The following is a 17,954-nucleotide window of genomic DNA, read 5'->3' as shown; positions in this document are numbered from 1 at the left end:
TGTAAGGTATGAGATCACTTCGTAGCCTAGACCAAAACGACGATGCTACGACATAGCAGCTACCATAAACAGAGTTTCAATTCTTTGCAATTATTCGACTCAACTAACCATATACCAGCGTCAGGTGGAATATTCTGATATACGACAAGCTGACAGACACATAGCCGTGGACGACTATCAGCAAGTGGCCCATTGACAAATATCGGAGATAGAAAACGATAAACAAAATTATCCCTTTGGCAAATAATACGTTAATGTAAATAGATGGATTATTTACCTAGAGGGAAAATCCAATACTGAAAGGGGTCACAACATAACTACTCGCCTACCAATTCAACAAAGACTGCATTATTTTTGTCTTGTCATTCTAACAGACACCAGAACTAAAGATCACAACGAAATAAAAACACTTTCCACTCGTCTTAGAAAAATTTATTCAAATAAGTGAAAATGTCGTGGTAAAGCTACATTGGTCTACACACTTACACAATGAAGAAAACAAAATCAATACAGAGAAGTATGACGTAATTATATGCGACAAAGCCCCTATTATTCTTAAGCTCCTTTCTAGTGGCGAACTTTTCAGGAAGCTGTATTATGTTTCACAAGATTACTGTCAAGCTGCTTATAAATGGTACTTTACACGAAACCTTTACTACATGCCATGGAAACGCGTAGACTTTCTAAAATCTAAAGTAAGATACATATCCAAACTGAACGTAGCTTTTCATACTTAATATTTTAATTAATATATACAACATTATGTATTATTTCGTCACGTGATCCATCACGTGATGGATTTTGCTTTTATAAATCACTCTTTTACTATTTGAACTCTGATGCCGCTGTCATGTAGGTCGCGAGATTTGTGTAGTCATGTGACTCGGAATGCAAATGGCGAGTTCCAAGTCAAATTTCATCAACGCTATTGTTCAGGCTAGTCTGTCAGCGTATTAAAGATATAACAAATGTTCTACTCGCAATATCTGAGAAAATAAGATATTATTCCTATCGATTTGATGCGGTATATCTCGGTGAAAGTTCGTTTAAGTTTGCTAGGCCGGCTAGTACGCGGCTACGCAATGCCGACAACAAATGGTGTCGGCGAATTCCAACTTTTCGATAGGGAATTTACTCAGACCCTACACCCCAACATAAACGTCCAAATATAAAAAATGGGGTGGCAAGGGTCAGAGGAAACTCGGACTACGCGTTAGACTCCGCTATACGAATAGCAGAGTGCAACGCAGGGAGCATAAGAAGCGGGGAATCAGACTAATCCGGTTGTTTGCACCTCGATTCTGACTGAATTTCAGTGTCTGAAAATAGATGAAAGATGCAATCCAGCCTACAAACGCCCCGATTGTTCTAAAGTACTCGTGTAATAATGCCCAAAGACGACGTGCTAATGTTTCCATGTCTGACAATAGATGAAAGATGCAGTCCAGCTAAGGTACTTGTGTACTAATGTCCAAAGACGACGTGCTAAGGTTTCAGTGTCTGGCAATAGATGAAAGATGCAATCCAGCCAAGGTACTCGTGTACTAATGCCCAAAGACGACGTGCTAAGGTTTCCATGTCTGACAATAGATGAAAGATGCAATCCAGCCAAGGTACTTGTGTACTAATGCCCAAAGACGACGTGTTAAGGTTTCCATGTCTAACAATAGATGAATGATGCAATCCAGCCAAGGTACTCGTGTACTAATGCCCAAAGACGACGTGCTAAGGTTTCCATGTCTGACAATAGATGAAAGATGCAATCCAGCCATGGTACTCGTGTACTAATGCCCAAAGACGACGTGCTAAGGTTTAGACGTTCCTGAAATAGGCCACAGGCAGCGATATATTCTGAAACAATATCAGCTGTGTGGAGAATGCTGCCTTACGTCACAGCTTTTTCCTTATTTATTTTTTTCCTACAAACGCCCCGATTGCTCATAAGTACGGCAGGATACAAATCGATTTATTTCGCGTGCCTTGACCATTAAACTGGTTTGTCAGTAAATCGATCTCAATACAAAAAGAAAATGCCCCATACATGTATTAATTATAGCTATATATCATATACATTCATATGCTCACAAAAAAACATATATCTAACATAAAATACAAATATAACCATAAACAGGAAAATGCCTAGTGGTTGCCACAACAAGGTTAATCTACAATCTATAATAATGGAAGAGAAACAAGTGTGTTCCACCTGTGCAGAATAAGTCAGGCGTAATGGAATTTTCTACTGTCTGATACATTATACATTAATATAATTTATACTGAAAAAGATAGCGCTAAAAAAAGAATCAAAAGCTTACATAAAAAGGATGTATGCTAACTCAAAAAGCATTATGTTCATATATATATATATATATATATATATATATATATATATATATATATATATATATATATATATGTGTGTGTGTGTGTGTGTGTGTCGAATTTAAATTTACACTGGATAGCATACCAAAAAAATGACGTGAATCAAAATATATAAGGAAGAAAATAAAATATCGCTAATATCTCCTCAATGACTCATATCAAGAAGAGTTTAAAATAACGCTCGACAACTTGAATTACAATACAGTACACATAAACAAATACATTGATATACTGACCAAGTGAACCAGCCTTTGCTCCTCAACACTAGAAAATATCCAGTTTCAAAAATTCATTTAAATAAATATTTCTCCAAATTCTGTTAAATGTAAAATACACAACACTACAGATCCTAGGGGGTACACTTACACATATGCTCAAAAAGATCAAGTGAAAACATATATCTCCAGCAACAATATCATACATACTAATTATGTTATTTCTAACAGGATTAAAATACAGTGAACATGTAACATATGTACTTATATTTATCGAAAAATGAAAATGCCCCAATTACAGCCTCACAATATAAAAAAGGTCTGATTTCGTGTCAGGGTTTGGAATCAGTCAATTATTTTTTTTAAATCTCATTAAAAAATTTCAATAGATAATATATTTGTTCCATTATGCTGTCAACATGACGTATATTTGATGAATACAATGCTCAATGATTTCAAACCACCGATGACCAAGGGACAATAATCGCATTGTAAAAACAGTATTCTCCCCTTGTAAAATGGATACTATTAATAATATCAGTATTCGTGTAGCTCTTGGTAAACTGTAGAAAGATTCAAGACCTTTTCCAGCCTTTGTCCAGACTGGTTTGCAGTTTTTTCTAGACACCTCTGGCACGCATGTTCAAAGTCTGTGTCACTTAAAAAATGAGCATGTAGTCTGGGGTTTAAGGCCGTTTTTCAGCACAATATAGGCTATACACTGTAAGCAGTTTAACTGGGGGAGGAAGAACCCAGAAAAATCCCGGGAAGAACCACCGATTCAAGAGAAGCCACTGGCATGCTTTCTCGCGTAATCATATAAGCCAAACCCGAGAACGGACCTACGCAGAGGCGAGATGACAGTAATCTGGAATGGTGAACGTTTTTGACCGCTTCAGGTCCCTGTAAAATGGTTTCCACCAATCATGAATGGGCGATAGGTCACGCGCGACCCGATAACCACACAGAACTAGTATCCAGCAGCCGAAATGCCATCTAACCTAGCAATGATAAACATCAGTGCAAAACAATAACGTGTTCAAACAACAATAAATATAAAACAAAACAACCCCAAATTATCTACTTTTTCACACCATTAGGGCAAAACCTTCATTTTCCATGTCTAGAAAAAGTAGTCTTTTTTCCTCATAGTTTTCAGACTTTGTATGAACACTGCACTATATTAATGAGAACTTGGGCATGGTGAACAAAGCATTGATTGCACTCACTTCGTTTACTGGCGTAAACGCAAATTAATATAAATATAAAATTAAATGTTTGCTGTAGTGAGGAACTGTATGGTAGCAAATATAAATTAAGTTTAATGTCACTTTTTAGAACATAAACACCTGTAACTAAAACATTAAAACAAAACTATATGCAGGATATTGTTATGATTTACATATGAATGATTCTGGTGTAATTAGACATAGTATTCATACACTGATACGAAACTATGCCTTTTCAAAGCAATCTCTGGGTGTGGGATTTTTATGTTTTTATTAAAAAAAAGTTTTGACTTGTCCATCAGAGGTCTATAAAACTACAAATGCACATTACCAGGTACCTACTTAATTTCAATGTCATAAAATAAAATGCTTTAAATAAAATATTTTTTAAAAAAATTAAAGTAACAATACAGACCGTGATTTTTAAGATGTGTGAGAATTGCTAAGGCATTCGAAAGGGTATATTTTGTACCCCATAAAAACCAGAAAGATATCTGCTCTAAAGACAAGACGGACAAGGCAATCTTCACCTCTGAAAAACAAAATGCGCCATAGGATGTGGATAGAATATAGAAAGCAATGCACGCTTTAGTATCGAAAACTTATTTCTGCCATTGAGAAAAGCAAGACATTGAATTCAAAATGAATTTCACATCTTCAAAATAAATAAGTTCAAAAACAGAAATACCAAACTAAAATTATGATAATCATATTATAAACACAAAATTTAAGGAATACACCAAATTATCATAACACAGCAGTAGTAATATACAGAAAATATTAAAAATTTAAAAATCAGCTTAATATCGGAATGTATCATATAGTAAATTAAGCTACATTTCAAAATCACAATCTTCAAAGATGTAGTTAAAAATTTTAATGTAATTTTGTTCTCGCGCGATGCACCGTCTACAAAAAAAAATTGTGTTCAACAGTCTGCGAAAAGGAATGTTTGCTATATGTTTGTAAACGCATATCTAAACGATTCCCCATTTTAACTTCTACTCTAATTCCAGTTTCCGCATTCTGGAGAAAGGAAAGACCAAGTCTGCAGTATCAGCTACGTATATGCACGAAAAGTCCCATATGTGTATATAATAATTTCAAACGCGGAGCTTGATATCTTACACAGATCAAACACTCAAGGACATATCTGATACATGTCTCAGGTAGATTTTGCTTTTCAATAATTTGCCTTTTCATACCAAACATCGGTATATGTTTATAGTTTGCGACTTCAGCATTTACAAAGACTGGAGCCCATGGGTCACCATCTCCAGCCTTGCCCTCAAGACGTAGTCCGAGTTTGCTCTAACCCTTGCCACCCCTTTTTTTGATATCTGAACATGTATGTTGGGGTGTAGGGTCAGAGTAATTTCCCTATCAAAAAATTGGAATTCGGCACTGCGTAGCCACTTACTAACCGGCTTAGCAAACTAAAACGACCGTTCATCGAGATATACCTGCATGAAATCGATGGGAATATGATTTTGTTCTCAGAAATAGTGAATACAGCATTCGTTATGACTTTAATCCGCTGACAGACAAGATGTAACTACAGCGTTGGTGAACTTTGACCTGTAACTCGCCAATTGCATTCCGAGTCACATGACTACACAAATCTCGCAAACTACATGTCAATGGCATCATAGGTCCAATAATTACGTGATATCGATAGTATGCCATTTCGAAAGTTGTTGTACATACAATTCGAAAATATTAATTAAAAGTCATGTAATACTTGTACATAAATATAATGTATAAATTCCCAACATATTCATTCTGGAAACAACGACTAGAAACCTTTCGGTATCGCAACAAAGGTGGGAAAAAACCCAGTTTCATCAAGTTCTAAGCACGTGTCGGCAATGTATTTCGTTGGTATCACGTGACTACCGCATCAACTTGTGCACTCCGCATTTTGAATAAGTTTTTTTCCAGGTTGCTGCAACATTTTCAGATTCCTGGTCGTTGTTTTCAGAACAAATACTTTTAGAAGTTTATATTCTTTCATTCTTCAGTAAATAGTACGTGACTTTGATTTATATATTCGATTTCTTTTCCTCTGCAGCAACATTAGAAATGATTCAGTGTTTATATCACGTGACTATTTTAACTATGATGTCATTGACATGTAGGTCGCGATATTTGTTTAGTCATGCGATTTCCAGGTCATATTTCATCAACGCTATTGTTCAGACTAGTCTGTCAGCTGATTCAAGGTATAACAAATGCTCTATTCGCAATATGTGAGAAAATAAAGCATATTCTTATCGATTTCATGCAGGTATACCTCGGTGAAAGTTTGTTAAAGTTTGCTATACCGGCTAACTCCAACTTTTCGATATGGAATTGATTCTGACCCTACACCCAAACATAAACGTCCAAATATCAAAATTGGGGTGGCAAGGGTCAGAGGAAACTCGGACTACTCAAGACTGTGATGAAAACAACAAATATATTTTTATATACTGTACACCCTAATTCGGTACGTGTCCGAAGTTTTACATTTCAAGTTTAAACGGTAAGGGAAGAATTCAGTGACATTAAAAACGTATTTCAAAATGTACGTGCATAAGAATGTACTGAACTATGTGCAACATGATAGTATGATAAAAATGAAACATCCTATTTTTCTAAAGCAACATATATGCACGAGTCTTAAAGTGAATTCCTTATACGAGGTTTTAAACATACATTAACCTCCGTTTGAATATACTAGTCAATGCACTATTATCTGACGACATTTAGCAACGCATTTTGGTAGATTTCGTCAAACTTATTGAAATGTATTGTTGACATTAGTGGCTAATGAATAATCACACTTCAAATCTGTATTTCTACATATTTCACATAGAAAAACTGATTACACTCGGCAAAATTACTACTTCCATAGAATATGCAATGCACAAGACACGCCCTGGGCTTGAGCTTGACATGGTTTATGAATTAGCTCGGTTGTACCTATCTTGTAAATATACACAAAATTATTTCATTACTAAACAATTTCTTATTGCCTAGTAACAATCATTTCTTCTTCTTCCAGGTCACTTTCCACAAGTCCCGTTTCTGTCTCCACTGTAAAGATCTTCTCGTTCATGAATCTTCTGTACTGGAAATAATGGTGGCAGCTAATGCGAATTTTCCTCTGGAATCTGATGATTATCGCCACAATGGTCAGACAAAGGCATGTCAAACCAGCCACTAGAAGGCCAAGTTTGGCTCTTGTCCAGTATGATTCTCGTTCATCTAGAACTTTTTCGCATTGCATGGCTCGATAATCTACCAAGAAGACTTTGCGGTTGCTATGTTCCTCTGGACTTGCGCAAACCAAGCTCTTTATCTCATCTATCACATGCGTGTTGTTGTGAAATACTGAAGGATCCGTCATCCATCGAAGATTGCAATCGCACCGTAATGGGTTCGAAGAAAGACTAACTTTATCTACATTATCCCAATGAATAAGGTTTTCGCTGAACGTAGTGAGAGAATTGTTATTTAAAAGTACGATTCTCAGATCCTTTATGTTCCAAAAGGCTTTTGGACTGATATAGCTAAGTTTTGGATTACTGGAGATTTGAGCCAATTTTAATTGGTAGTGATCCATAAAAGCATAATCCCCAATCGATTCTAGGTATGGCATGAAATTCAGATACAGGTTAGCCAAATTACTCATTCCTTTGAATGTATCATCCGTGATACGAGTTAAATAATTTCCACTAAGGTCTAGAAACGTTAGAGAATGAAGATGCTTAAAGACGCCAATGGAAGTGTCCCCGATCTTATTATCTGCAAGGTTGAGTTGGATTAAAAAGGAATAGCTCAAACTGTTTGAGGCAAATGCGTCCGATTGTATCGTATCAATGGAATTATTTTCCAGAGACAAGTCTTGTAAGTGAGACAAGCCCACAAACTGGAAGCTACGTAGAATACTAATGTTGTTATTAGAAAGTTCCAGTGACTTTAGATTCATTATGTCGTGCGGGTTAGGAAAGTCTAAAATTTGTATTTTGTTGTTTGAAGCATGTATCGTCAAACTACCGGACGCAAACGACACGTTTCTAAAGGCTGAACTATTGAACACAAGCAGATTATTATGTTCCATATAGATCTTGCTAAGTTTAGGCAAATTAGCAAATGTGTTCTCTTTCAATGACTGTAGTTTATTGAAGTCCAAATTAATTGTCATTAACTTTGGCATACTGCTAAAAATATGCTGAGGAATTTCTGTTAAGGAATGATTAATGAGTCTGAACTCTGTCAAGGTTTCTCTAAAACTGTCAAAACAACCCGACTCCAGAGTTGTCAAACTTCCTGTATTAATGTCTAATACCGATAACCTCGTCAAGGACGAAAGGTCATTTTTCTTAATCGTAGTAATATTGCTCACTAATATTTCCAAAATCCGAATTTCACTCGCATTGGTAAAATTTGGGATACTTTGTAATCCATAACATACAACGTCTTTTGTGCCATTTAAACATTTGCATTTCTCCGGACAGGTGGCTAAACAGAACCGGAAACATAATACGAAGGTGAACATCAGCTGTAATGAATCCATTCTGAAAACTGTTGACATTCTGCACCGCAGCCGTTCAAGCACAAGACATTCACCCGGAATAGTTGTATCTACTACAAAAATATGTGCGTATATACGTGGTACTGAACCTCCATCGAAGGGCTACAGCTGAAAAGAAATAATTTGGTTTCAGAGTTACACATTTCAGTAACAAAACGAGTTACTGTGAATAAATATAGTTAAGATATGTGTGTGCGCGTGATTTGGATTTTTAACGTAGCTTTAACAATTTTTCAGTCATATCGCTACGATGTCTGCAGTGTGACAGTTTATAGTGATGCCTAGCACTGAGGCATCATGCCGCAGACATGTAGCATGATGTTCCCACCCAGTCACATTATCCTGACACCAGCCTGACCAGTCTTAACACTAACCTTTTATTGCTGAGAGCCATGCGAGGTAGCTGTTGGTACCATTTTTTAAGTCTTTGGTATGACTCGGCCGGGGATCGAACCCACGACCTCCCGCATCCGAGGCGGACGCTCTAATCAAAAGGCCACCAAAGCTGTAATTTCGTTGGATTATCGTGAAATATTCAAGGATATTTGTGACATTCAAATTTCATAGCAAAGGAAACTATTTTTAGAACTTTGTGTTCATTTATTTCTGATAGAGGTGCATCCTACAGCTAGTCATGTACAACTTTATTTTGTTTATCTAATTAATTAAATTGATATATTTTGTCTACGGGGGCTAATGTTGTTCTATATCCCTGCTTAGACCAACAAGAAGATCTCTGCTTTTCTTGTCTTACATTACCGGTGGCTGAGACTAACCGGTGGAGGCAGTATTTCATAACGTATCCTTCCGTAGTAATACTTTACGACTATCGCCTGCTCTCCAGTAACTAATATATTTATCTCGACGGACCTTTATGTGTGGATGGTAAGTAAAATCCCTCTTCTTTTGACCCACAGCATTAAATGCTTCAGCACACTCACATTTTAGTAATAATTCCCATGAGAACACCTGTTTATTCATCGTCTGTTTATCTTTTTTTTTTTAAATTGCTGACGCATGCGCAGAAAGCGCGCGTGTGTGTGTGTGTGTGTGTGTGTGATTTGGATTTTCAGCGTAGTTATAACAATTTTCTAGTCATATCCCTGCGATATATGCAGTGTGGCAGCTTATAGTGATGTCTAGCACTGAGGCATCATGTGCAGACATGTAGCATCATGTCCCAGCCAGTTACATTATACTGACACCAAGGGGGCCCCGAGTGGTCGACTGGTCTAAAGCGCTCTCCGTTACGGATCACTGCCATCTCACCTCTGTCTGCATGGGTTCGAGTCTAGGATTGGGCCAATGTGGGTATGTGAGAAAGCTTGCCAGTAGCTTCTCGTGGGTCGATGGTTCTTCCCGGGGGGTTTCCGGGTTCTTCCTCCACCATTAATACTGGCCGCCATGCATAGCCTATCGTGTGTAGAAAAACGACGTTAAACCCCACAACAACAACAACTGACACCCAGCAGACCAGTCCTAACACTAATCTCTTAATGCTGAGCGCGAAGCTAGGCAGCTGCAAGTACCACTTTTATCAGTCTCTAGTATGCCTCGGCCGGGGTTCGAACATGCGACCTCCCGCATCCGAGTTGGAGGCTCTAACCCATGCGCAGAAGGCAGCTGCGCCCCAAAGCGTGTGTTTGTGTGTGTGTGCATGTGTGTGATTTGGATTTGTAACGTAGCTTTAAAAAAATTTTCAGTCATATCGCTACGATGTCTGCAGTGTGGCAGTTTATAGTGATGTCTAGCTCTGGGGCATCATGCCGCAGACATGTAGCATGCTGTCCCACCCAGTCACATTATCCTGACACCAGGCCAACCAGTCCTAACACTAACCTCTTAATGCTGAGCGCCAAGCGAGGCAGCTGTTAGTAAAAAATTTTGTAAGTCTTTGGTATGACTCTGCCGGAGATCGAACCAAGGACCTCCCGCATCCGAGGCGTACGCTCTTACCACTAAGCCATTGAAGCGGTCACCCCCAAAGCAAAAGTAACCCTTGCAGACAGCCTAGCGAGCACCACAACACTAGGAACTCCTCGCGTTACTCTTACCTTGGAGACATTGTCTTTAACGTATGCGGCATCAATTTTTTTTATAAAAAGGGTCAACAGCCGATGGATAAACGGGTCTTCTGTTCCGAACGGGATTACCACTAAAAAAAAGCGCGAGTTTTGAAGGTTTTAATAAAATGGGTAAAAAGAAGAGGGATTGTACGAATGTGTGTCTGCGTAAAGATCCACTGTGAAATACTGCCTCGCCCAGTTAGTCTCCGCTACCAGCAATGCCAGGGGGAAAAAAGCGGAGATATCCTTGTTGATCTATATCCCAGATCCCCTTCTATTCCATACATCAACTTCATATTTGAACATTCCATGTATTCCATCCATTAATTCATATTTTAACAATCGCTTAGGTGGCGCTCTAAAGTTTCCTATTTTTCATAGGGTTCGAATTTTAGAGAAAACGAATTTCTCCGGCTTTTCTCACTGGTTATACTGGCTGTTTAAAATAGACCTTGTATATCTTAGGTATAGTTCAAAGAACCTTTAATTCCCTTTATTTTGGTGTATGATTGATGTGTGATATCTGGGTTATAGAGTATACAACTTGGCCTTAATCCACCTGTGCACCTTTCAAAAAAGTGCTAGCTACACATGCTCATTTTCACTTCCTCAACTTCAGAGGTAAAGTGTATGAAAAAGAGCCGATAATTTTTTTATATGTTATATACATGTATTTGGCAATTCATTCACTGCACTTTCAGAAGCTGGTATTGTCTAGTCTGGCAAAATTAATTTTCCTATTTTAATAGCTGCTACGGATAGTGCACTTTACACTAATTCAGGCTGATTTTTTTTTTAGCAAACGGGAGCAGTCACTTTAGTTAGCAGTGTGCTTAGATCATGTACAATTTCCAAAGAAATATCAGCCACAATACATTAAAACAGCATAGAGGTATGCCAACATTCTCTCCATTGCGCATGTTTTAAGTGCAAACAACTTCACCTTACATACGTCACTCTCTCGCGCGAAATTTTAGCTTGTCACGAGCGTTGGGCACGCAGATTTATGAAACCCTGGACAGTGTTCATTTTTTAATATGAAAATAAAGCCATTCGTGGATATGTCGCATTGGTTCAGTTAATAGGTGGTCCGCTGTTGGGTTAGATACAGGTTTTGGCAATGTCTTTGGCTTTATGACTTATTAATTTGTCCCGTTTCATCTGGGAAGGGAGAACGGTATTGGTTTGTGAAAAATTAAACGAGTTTGTCTCAAGGTATATCATAGCGACTCAGGTCAGATACTGTGCTACTTGTGTGTGATGGTGTTCTTGTGACATTATATGATGGATAATGCACAGATGTATGAGTCAGCATTACGTATCCATACACTTCCTCCTCTGCTTGGTTTGTATATGCTAAATAATGCATAGCCAAGGTGGGAATGCATGTTCAATACGTGATACTCTTCCTGACCGTTCTTCCTACTTTACCCCCATCCCCAGCTCCTACACTTTATTTTTAGTTTTGTTGTTTGTATGTGTATGCTTTTATGAGTTATGATAAGCCTTTGCCAGTCAATGTTTGTATTGACTCATGGAGTTCCACCATGTTAAATCCAAATAAGATCCAAAAGATTATATTATTTATTTACCTTAATGACTATTTTAGTGTTACATCTTCCATAGAACCCAAATGACATAGAGTCATATCTAATGTTCAAGTCCTACATATTCCCTATGGGTCATACATTGTGTTAAATTTCCACTAATCCCCATAGGGTCAAGCTTAATGTTAAAGTCTTAAAAATTCCCATAGGGTCACACCCAATGTAAATTAATGGGATTTTGTGAAGAAATATCAGTCATTCATATCATGTTCAAATAAGATATGAATCGAAGACAATATCTTCATAATTCTTTGTACCAATTTATCGGTAATAATTGTTCATTACATTAAATCATTAATATATTATATATGATTTTAGTAATCTTTATATACCAATTTCCTGACAACTGTCGTGTATAAATATATAAAATCCACATCTCATAACTAACTTTTTAGGATCCAATTTCAGTTCATTTTTTTCACTTAATGTAAAACCAATGAAATGAGAAAAAGAAATCACTATGAGCTTTCATTTCTGCAGCTTATGTATAGAGTATTTAATATAAATGATAGAAAACATATAAAGAGGTTTTAATTTTATATGCCTATGACTGATGCTGCAGAAATTAAACCACATGGTAATTTTATTTCTGAGTAATAGATTTAGTTGCAGTTAAATTTTCAATGTATTTGTCACTGTAATATATATATATATATATATATATATATATATATATATATATATATATATATATATATATATATATAAATATAAAGAATTCTCCTTAACTTTCCGTCTTCAACATACTCACATACTAAACCTTGCCATCAGCTATTTATATCACTTTGCATGGTCTTGCAATTGAGAAAGAGCACAACAGCTGGGCATTCCAAAGCAAGGCATATTCCAGGTTGTCATCAAACACAAACATGAAATTTGAAATGGACACAGCAGGTAGGGTATTGTTATTCCATGTACAATTACAACTTGTCAAACACTTCTTTACATATGACCGAAAGACACTTCACCTGAATGCAACTCAAGAACAGGGAGAAATACCAGTATATACCTATGTGTACAGACATCAGTCTCTGCACGGAATTGCACACATTTTACCAAGATTAGCCCCTACACCAGCAATCAGAATCAGTACATATTAGGGGCTGATTTAATGGATTAATCTAAACTGCTTGCAGCAGTATCAACTTGTCCACTTACCTAGTGTTTCTTCCAAGTCATTTTAAAATAGCTTATGAGCTGATCTCGCACAATAATATGTCAACCTGGCACATGGAAAGAACAAATCAATTTATTATTTTGCCATGCCCTTCTTTATATAGTGCTAGGCCATTTGTCCCAACAACCTGACCTTTCTTCATTTTGAAAATAGCCTTTCCCATTTCTTGCCAATGTAAACAGTTGCTTACATACCTGATTTTTAACACTTTTATCAACATAAGCAGCAAAATACATATGTAGTCACTGCTAAAGTTAATCCCATGTGTTCAAAATATGATCTTGAACTAGTCGAAAGTTGACTTACTATAGCAGTTATTAAAATAAGGAAAATAAATTTTGCCAGATTAGGGTTAACCAGCTCCCAAAAGTGAAATAAATGAATTATACAAAATATAAAAACCAAAGAAAATAATCCTCAAGTCCTGGCAGTGAAAATAGTTGAACAGAGCAATCAGTCTCTTTTGACAGGTGCACATTTTTTATAAGGCAAAGCTGTACTCTTCAACCCAAATTATACCCATCCAACATACATGAAAATAAAAGAAAAAGTTTTTTGACAATGCTAATGAGTAAAATCAGGGAAATTCCTTTTCTTTACAACTCAAACTCTATGCAAATTAAGGGTATGTACAGTAATATCTTATCACAAATATGAACATGTGTGCAATTGTTTTGACCGTTTTCTATCATTCATGTATGAATTTTTCAATATGGTTTCATAATAATGACGCTTAGTACACAAAGAATATAATGCATATTAAAATTACGAAATTTATTTTGTGTTACTTACAGTCACTTTAATTAATGATTACTGTCGTTCTGTCAATATATATATATATATATATATATATATATATATATATATATATATATATATATATATATATATATAGCAAAGCATTCAATTTTCATTCAAAGCATTACTGCCCCAAGTATTTTCTGCTAAGAGAAAGCTGAGGAAAAAAGAGATCATCAATATGGCGTAAAATTGCACCACGATTTTTTTTACTCCCGCAGCTATTTGTGTGGATCATAGGAAACAGGATTTTGTTAATTGCAGATGATAACTACTCCCATAATTTGCTGATTTTACAATATTTGTGGTAATATACGGTTCAAACGTTCTGTTGCTACAAATGATCTGACAGTTACATGTCACACAAGGTCAGCTCCAGGCTTTCACTCAATCGTAACCCTATATGCCTTATGATAACATTATGGTGAGAAAATAGTGTCGGTGTTTTCCGTTTTAGTCAGTTGTAATCTAGCCATTCAAGTAGTTATATCAAACGTTTGTATGTTTTCTAAAAAACACAACAACAACAACAACAACAATAATAATAATAATAATAAAGAACAACAACAATTCATGATAAAATTAAGTGCTCTTTTGAAAATAAGATAAACGTTTAAAGTGCCCATTTTACTGGTTAATTACTTGCTTAATTAGAGCCTCACAACAGGCCTTTTCTCTGGTTGAGAAAGATGTTCAATAACCCTCTTAACAATACTATCCATAGTAACCACTTTGATCTCACCCAGATGTAATTCTTATGGGACACATTTAGCAACACCATTTTCATTTTCCTTCATGCATCAATAAGGTAGAACAAGTCACATTTTATCATCATTTCTTGCCTATATTTAGAGCGTCTGAGTACAGCCAGATGCAGTCTACGTTTTTACTAGCGAAGGATCCATAAAAAGTCATGCTGCACCATTTTGTAACTATAATCCTGTAATGACTCACCTTAGACGTGCATTCGCCTGTAAGCGGTCGCCAAGACATGAGTGATCCACGAAAACGCTGCGTAAAAAGCGTCACAATGTTCATTTCAAAATGTAAACGTGATTATGATTATATCACTCATCAAGCTGTTTCCTACAGATCAGGAATGTAATATACACCTAGCACCTGTCGATGTACATGTGGAAATCAATAGTCTGGCTACAACCGGTGTCACGTACCTCTTCCACCTTTATGTCAATGGGGCGCCAAGGTAGGGGATTTCGTATATGGTGAGCAGCGATATAATATTTATGCGCAAACACAACCCAAAATTTTAAATAAAAAAAATCATAGTACCAAATATTGCATTTCGAATTACATTACACACACACACACACACACACACACACACATATATATATATATATATATATATATATATATATATATATATATATATATATATATATATATATATATATATATATCAGAGCAGGACGTAGCTCACAGAATAGATCTTCAATCTTCGAATCCTCTGTGAAAAGTCTATGCAGCATCAACAGAGCCTCTGCCATGTCTTCATTGACTTCAAGAAGGCTTTTAACAAGGAATGGCGTGCAGCCGTGTGGAACACCTTGTGAATATGCAAGGCAAATGGCAAAATTAATCAGCACCAAATAAAATCTGTATGACAATGCGACAAGCGCAGTACTCGTCAATGGCAACATACGAAAATGTTCAGATCCCCAACTGGAGTCAGACAGGTGTGCCTTCTCTCTCTCTCTCTCTCTCTCTCTCTCTCTCTCTCTCTCTCTCTCTTCAACATCCACCTGGATGGATCGTGTCCGATGCCTTGGAAGAGCATGATGGTAGTGTCAGTTATGGAGGCTGAACAATCGTCAATCTGTGCTTCGCTGATGACATCGATGGTTTAGCAGGAGATGAACAAGAACTGGAAACCTTAATGAACCCTCTCAACCAACTATCACCAAGGTATAAGATTGAGATCAGTGATGGAAGAAACAACAAGCTAATTAAAACAAAAGAAGAGTGGCATCCAAAAGGAAATAAGACTGAATGGGCAGAAGCTGAGGAAAAAAATGAAAATGGACAGAAGCTGAGCAAATTGACAGGCCTCAAGTATCCAGGTACTATAATCTCTGATGAAGTTTCACAACCCGTGGTTCTTTCCAGGATTGGACAGACAACAACTGCACAGGCTTGACTGACGCCTATTTGGAAGGACAGCAACATTACGCTTGGGTCCAAGATCAAGCTTATCCTCTCCCTCGCCAAGTACATATTCCTGTATGAATGTTAGATGTGGGCCCTGACAGCAGAACTAGAGAGAATAATCTATTCTTTAGAGACGAGTTGTTAACGAAGGATCCTGAAAATCTATTTCTTCAATAACGTCTCTAATGAGGAGGTGCCCATTTGAACCAAAGGCGCAATTGAACCATATCAATATCTGATCAGTATGGTAAAGAAATGCAAGCTAAGACGGTATGGTCACGTCTAACGCGTATATGGCCTGTCAAGGACAATCCTAAAGGGCACTGTGAGCGGAAGAGAAAAAGATGCAGGAAGAAGAAGAGATTGGAAGATAACACCCAAAAGTGTACAGGTATGTACTTTGCAATGTCCCAAAGAGCGGTGGAGAACAGGGCAAAATGGAAAGAGACTCTCGCCAGCATCATCGACCAGCCAGGTTGCGGAAAAAATGAACAATGAAAATTGAATACCAGTTATGATATAATTAACTTTTGTTCTTAGTAAACAGAAAACAAAAATTTTAAAAGTTCATGTGTTTTTCAAAACCGATCATTACTTTTTATGCAGTATAGAAATGCAGACAAGTGCAAGAACTACTAGTCTCCGAAATGTGTGTTTTATAACTTGCTTCGCGGTGCACAGCCTATACAGACCGTAATTAATAAACGTGTCTTCCAGTTGGTTATTTAGTAATGTCATTCGCACAACAGCGACGCCATTCCTACAACAGTTAATTTAGAAGCTTCTGCAACACTGTTGTGATTCGTTGGTATCACCACATCTTTGGGTGAATCATGGTTGGGGAACAAGTGCGGAAACTTTGTACTTTCGTTAAACTAGGAGACTGACAGTGATCTGCAGTCTTCCAAGAACCGGGCTTCTTTAATTATAATTCAAGGATTTTCAAAATATCGTTACGTCCTAGGAGCATAACCTACGTAACAAGAAAAGTAAAAACCTAACAAGCATTCTATAATTCCAATTTTAAATGTATTTCCCTTAAATATAAAGTTAATCAAAGTGAAAAAATGAAAACTATCTTGCAGAATGGTATGCATTTCTAGAATTTCCTAAATGTACTATCAATTTCACAGTAATCAGTAAACGCTCCAAAGTATTCCGAATGAAAGTTCTAATGTGCGTATGTGTTAGCACCAAAGAAGAATCACTGTCGTAATATCCAAATTTTTAAAAACTCTTTCAAGGTAATTGCGATGAAATTTGAATATCACAAATATCCTTGAATATTTCACGGTAATCCAACGAAATTACCGGTCCAGTGGCCTAGTGGTTAGAGCGTCCGCCTCAGATGCGGGATGTCGTGGGTTTGATCCCGGGCCGAGTCATACCAAAGACTTACAAAAATGGTACTAACAACTGCCTCGCTTGGCACTCAGCATTAGGTGGTTAGTATTAGGACTAGTCGGCCTGGTATCAGGATAATGTGACTGGGTGGGACATCATGCTACATGTCTGTGGCATGATGCCCCAGTGTTATGCATCACTATAAACTGCCACACTGCAGACATCGTAGCTATATGACTGGAAGAATGTTAAAGCTACGTTAAAAATCCAAATCACATCACATCACACACCAACTAAATTAATAAATATCCAAGTCCTTGAATAATTTCACAATAATCAAGTAAGGTCCTACCTGTTAAAAATAAATCAAATTCACTCTTATAAGACT

General features: G+C 36.9%; 1 protein-coding gene across 1 annotated transcript; it reads right to left on the bottom strand.

Annotated features, from left to right (window-relative positions):
- Positions 1-417: 417 nt before the first annotated feature.
- On the bottom strand, positions 418-15,226 carry LOC149799907 (uncharacterized). Its single transcript, XM_089959361.1, has 2 exons — positions 15,008-15,226; positions 418-8,513 (listed from the first exon to the last, which is right to left on the bottom strand). Exon 2 carries the CDS (start codon positions 8,403-8,405, stop codon positions 6,837-6,839), a length of 1,569 nt encoding a protein of 522 aa, XP_089815487.1. The 5' UTR covers positions 8,406-8,513; positions 15,008-15,226; the 3' UTR covers positions 418-6,836.
- Between the last annotated feature and the right edge of the window lie 2,728 nt (positions 15,227-17,954).

This window comes from Sinohyriopsis cumingii, chromosome 5 (assembly GCF_028554795.1).
Source record: "Sinohyriopsis cumingii isolate HCF-2022 chromosome 5, ASM2855479v2, whole genome shotgun sequence".
Taxonomy (NCBI): Eukaryota; Metazoa; Mollusca; class Bivalvia; order Unionida; family Unionidae; genus Sinohyriopsis; species Sinohyriopsis cumingii.
The sequence above is the reverse complement of the archived record's forward strand: the minus strand, read 5'-3'. Positions and strand labels throughout refer to the sequence as shown.

What these genes read in the sequence shown, in the direction of transcription:
- LOC149799907 (XM_089959361.1), bottom strand. Translation starts at nt 8,405, where the DNA reads ATGTCAACAGTTTTCAGAATGGATTCATTACAGCTGATGTTCACCTTC.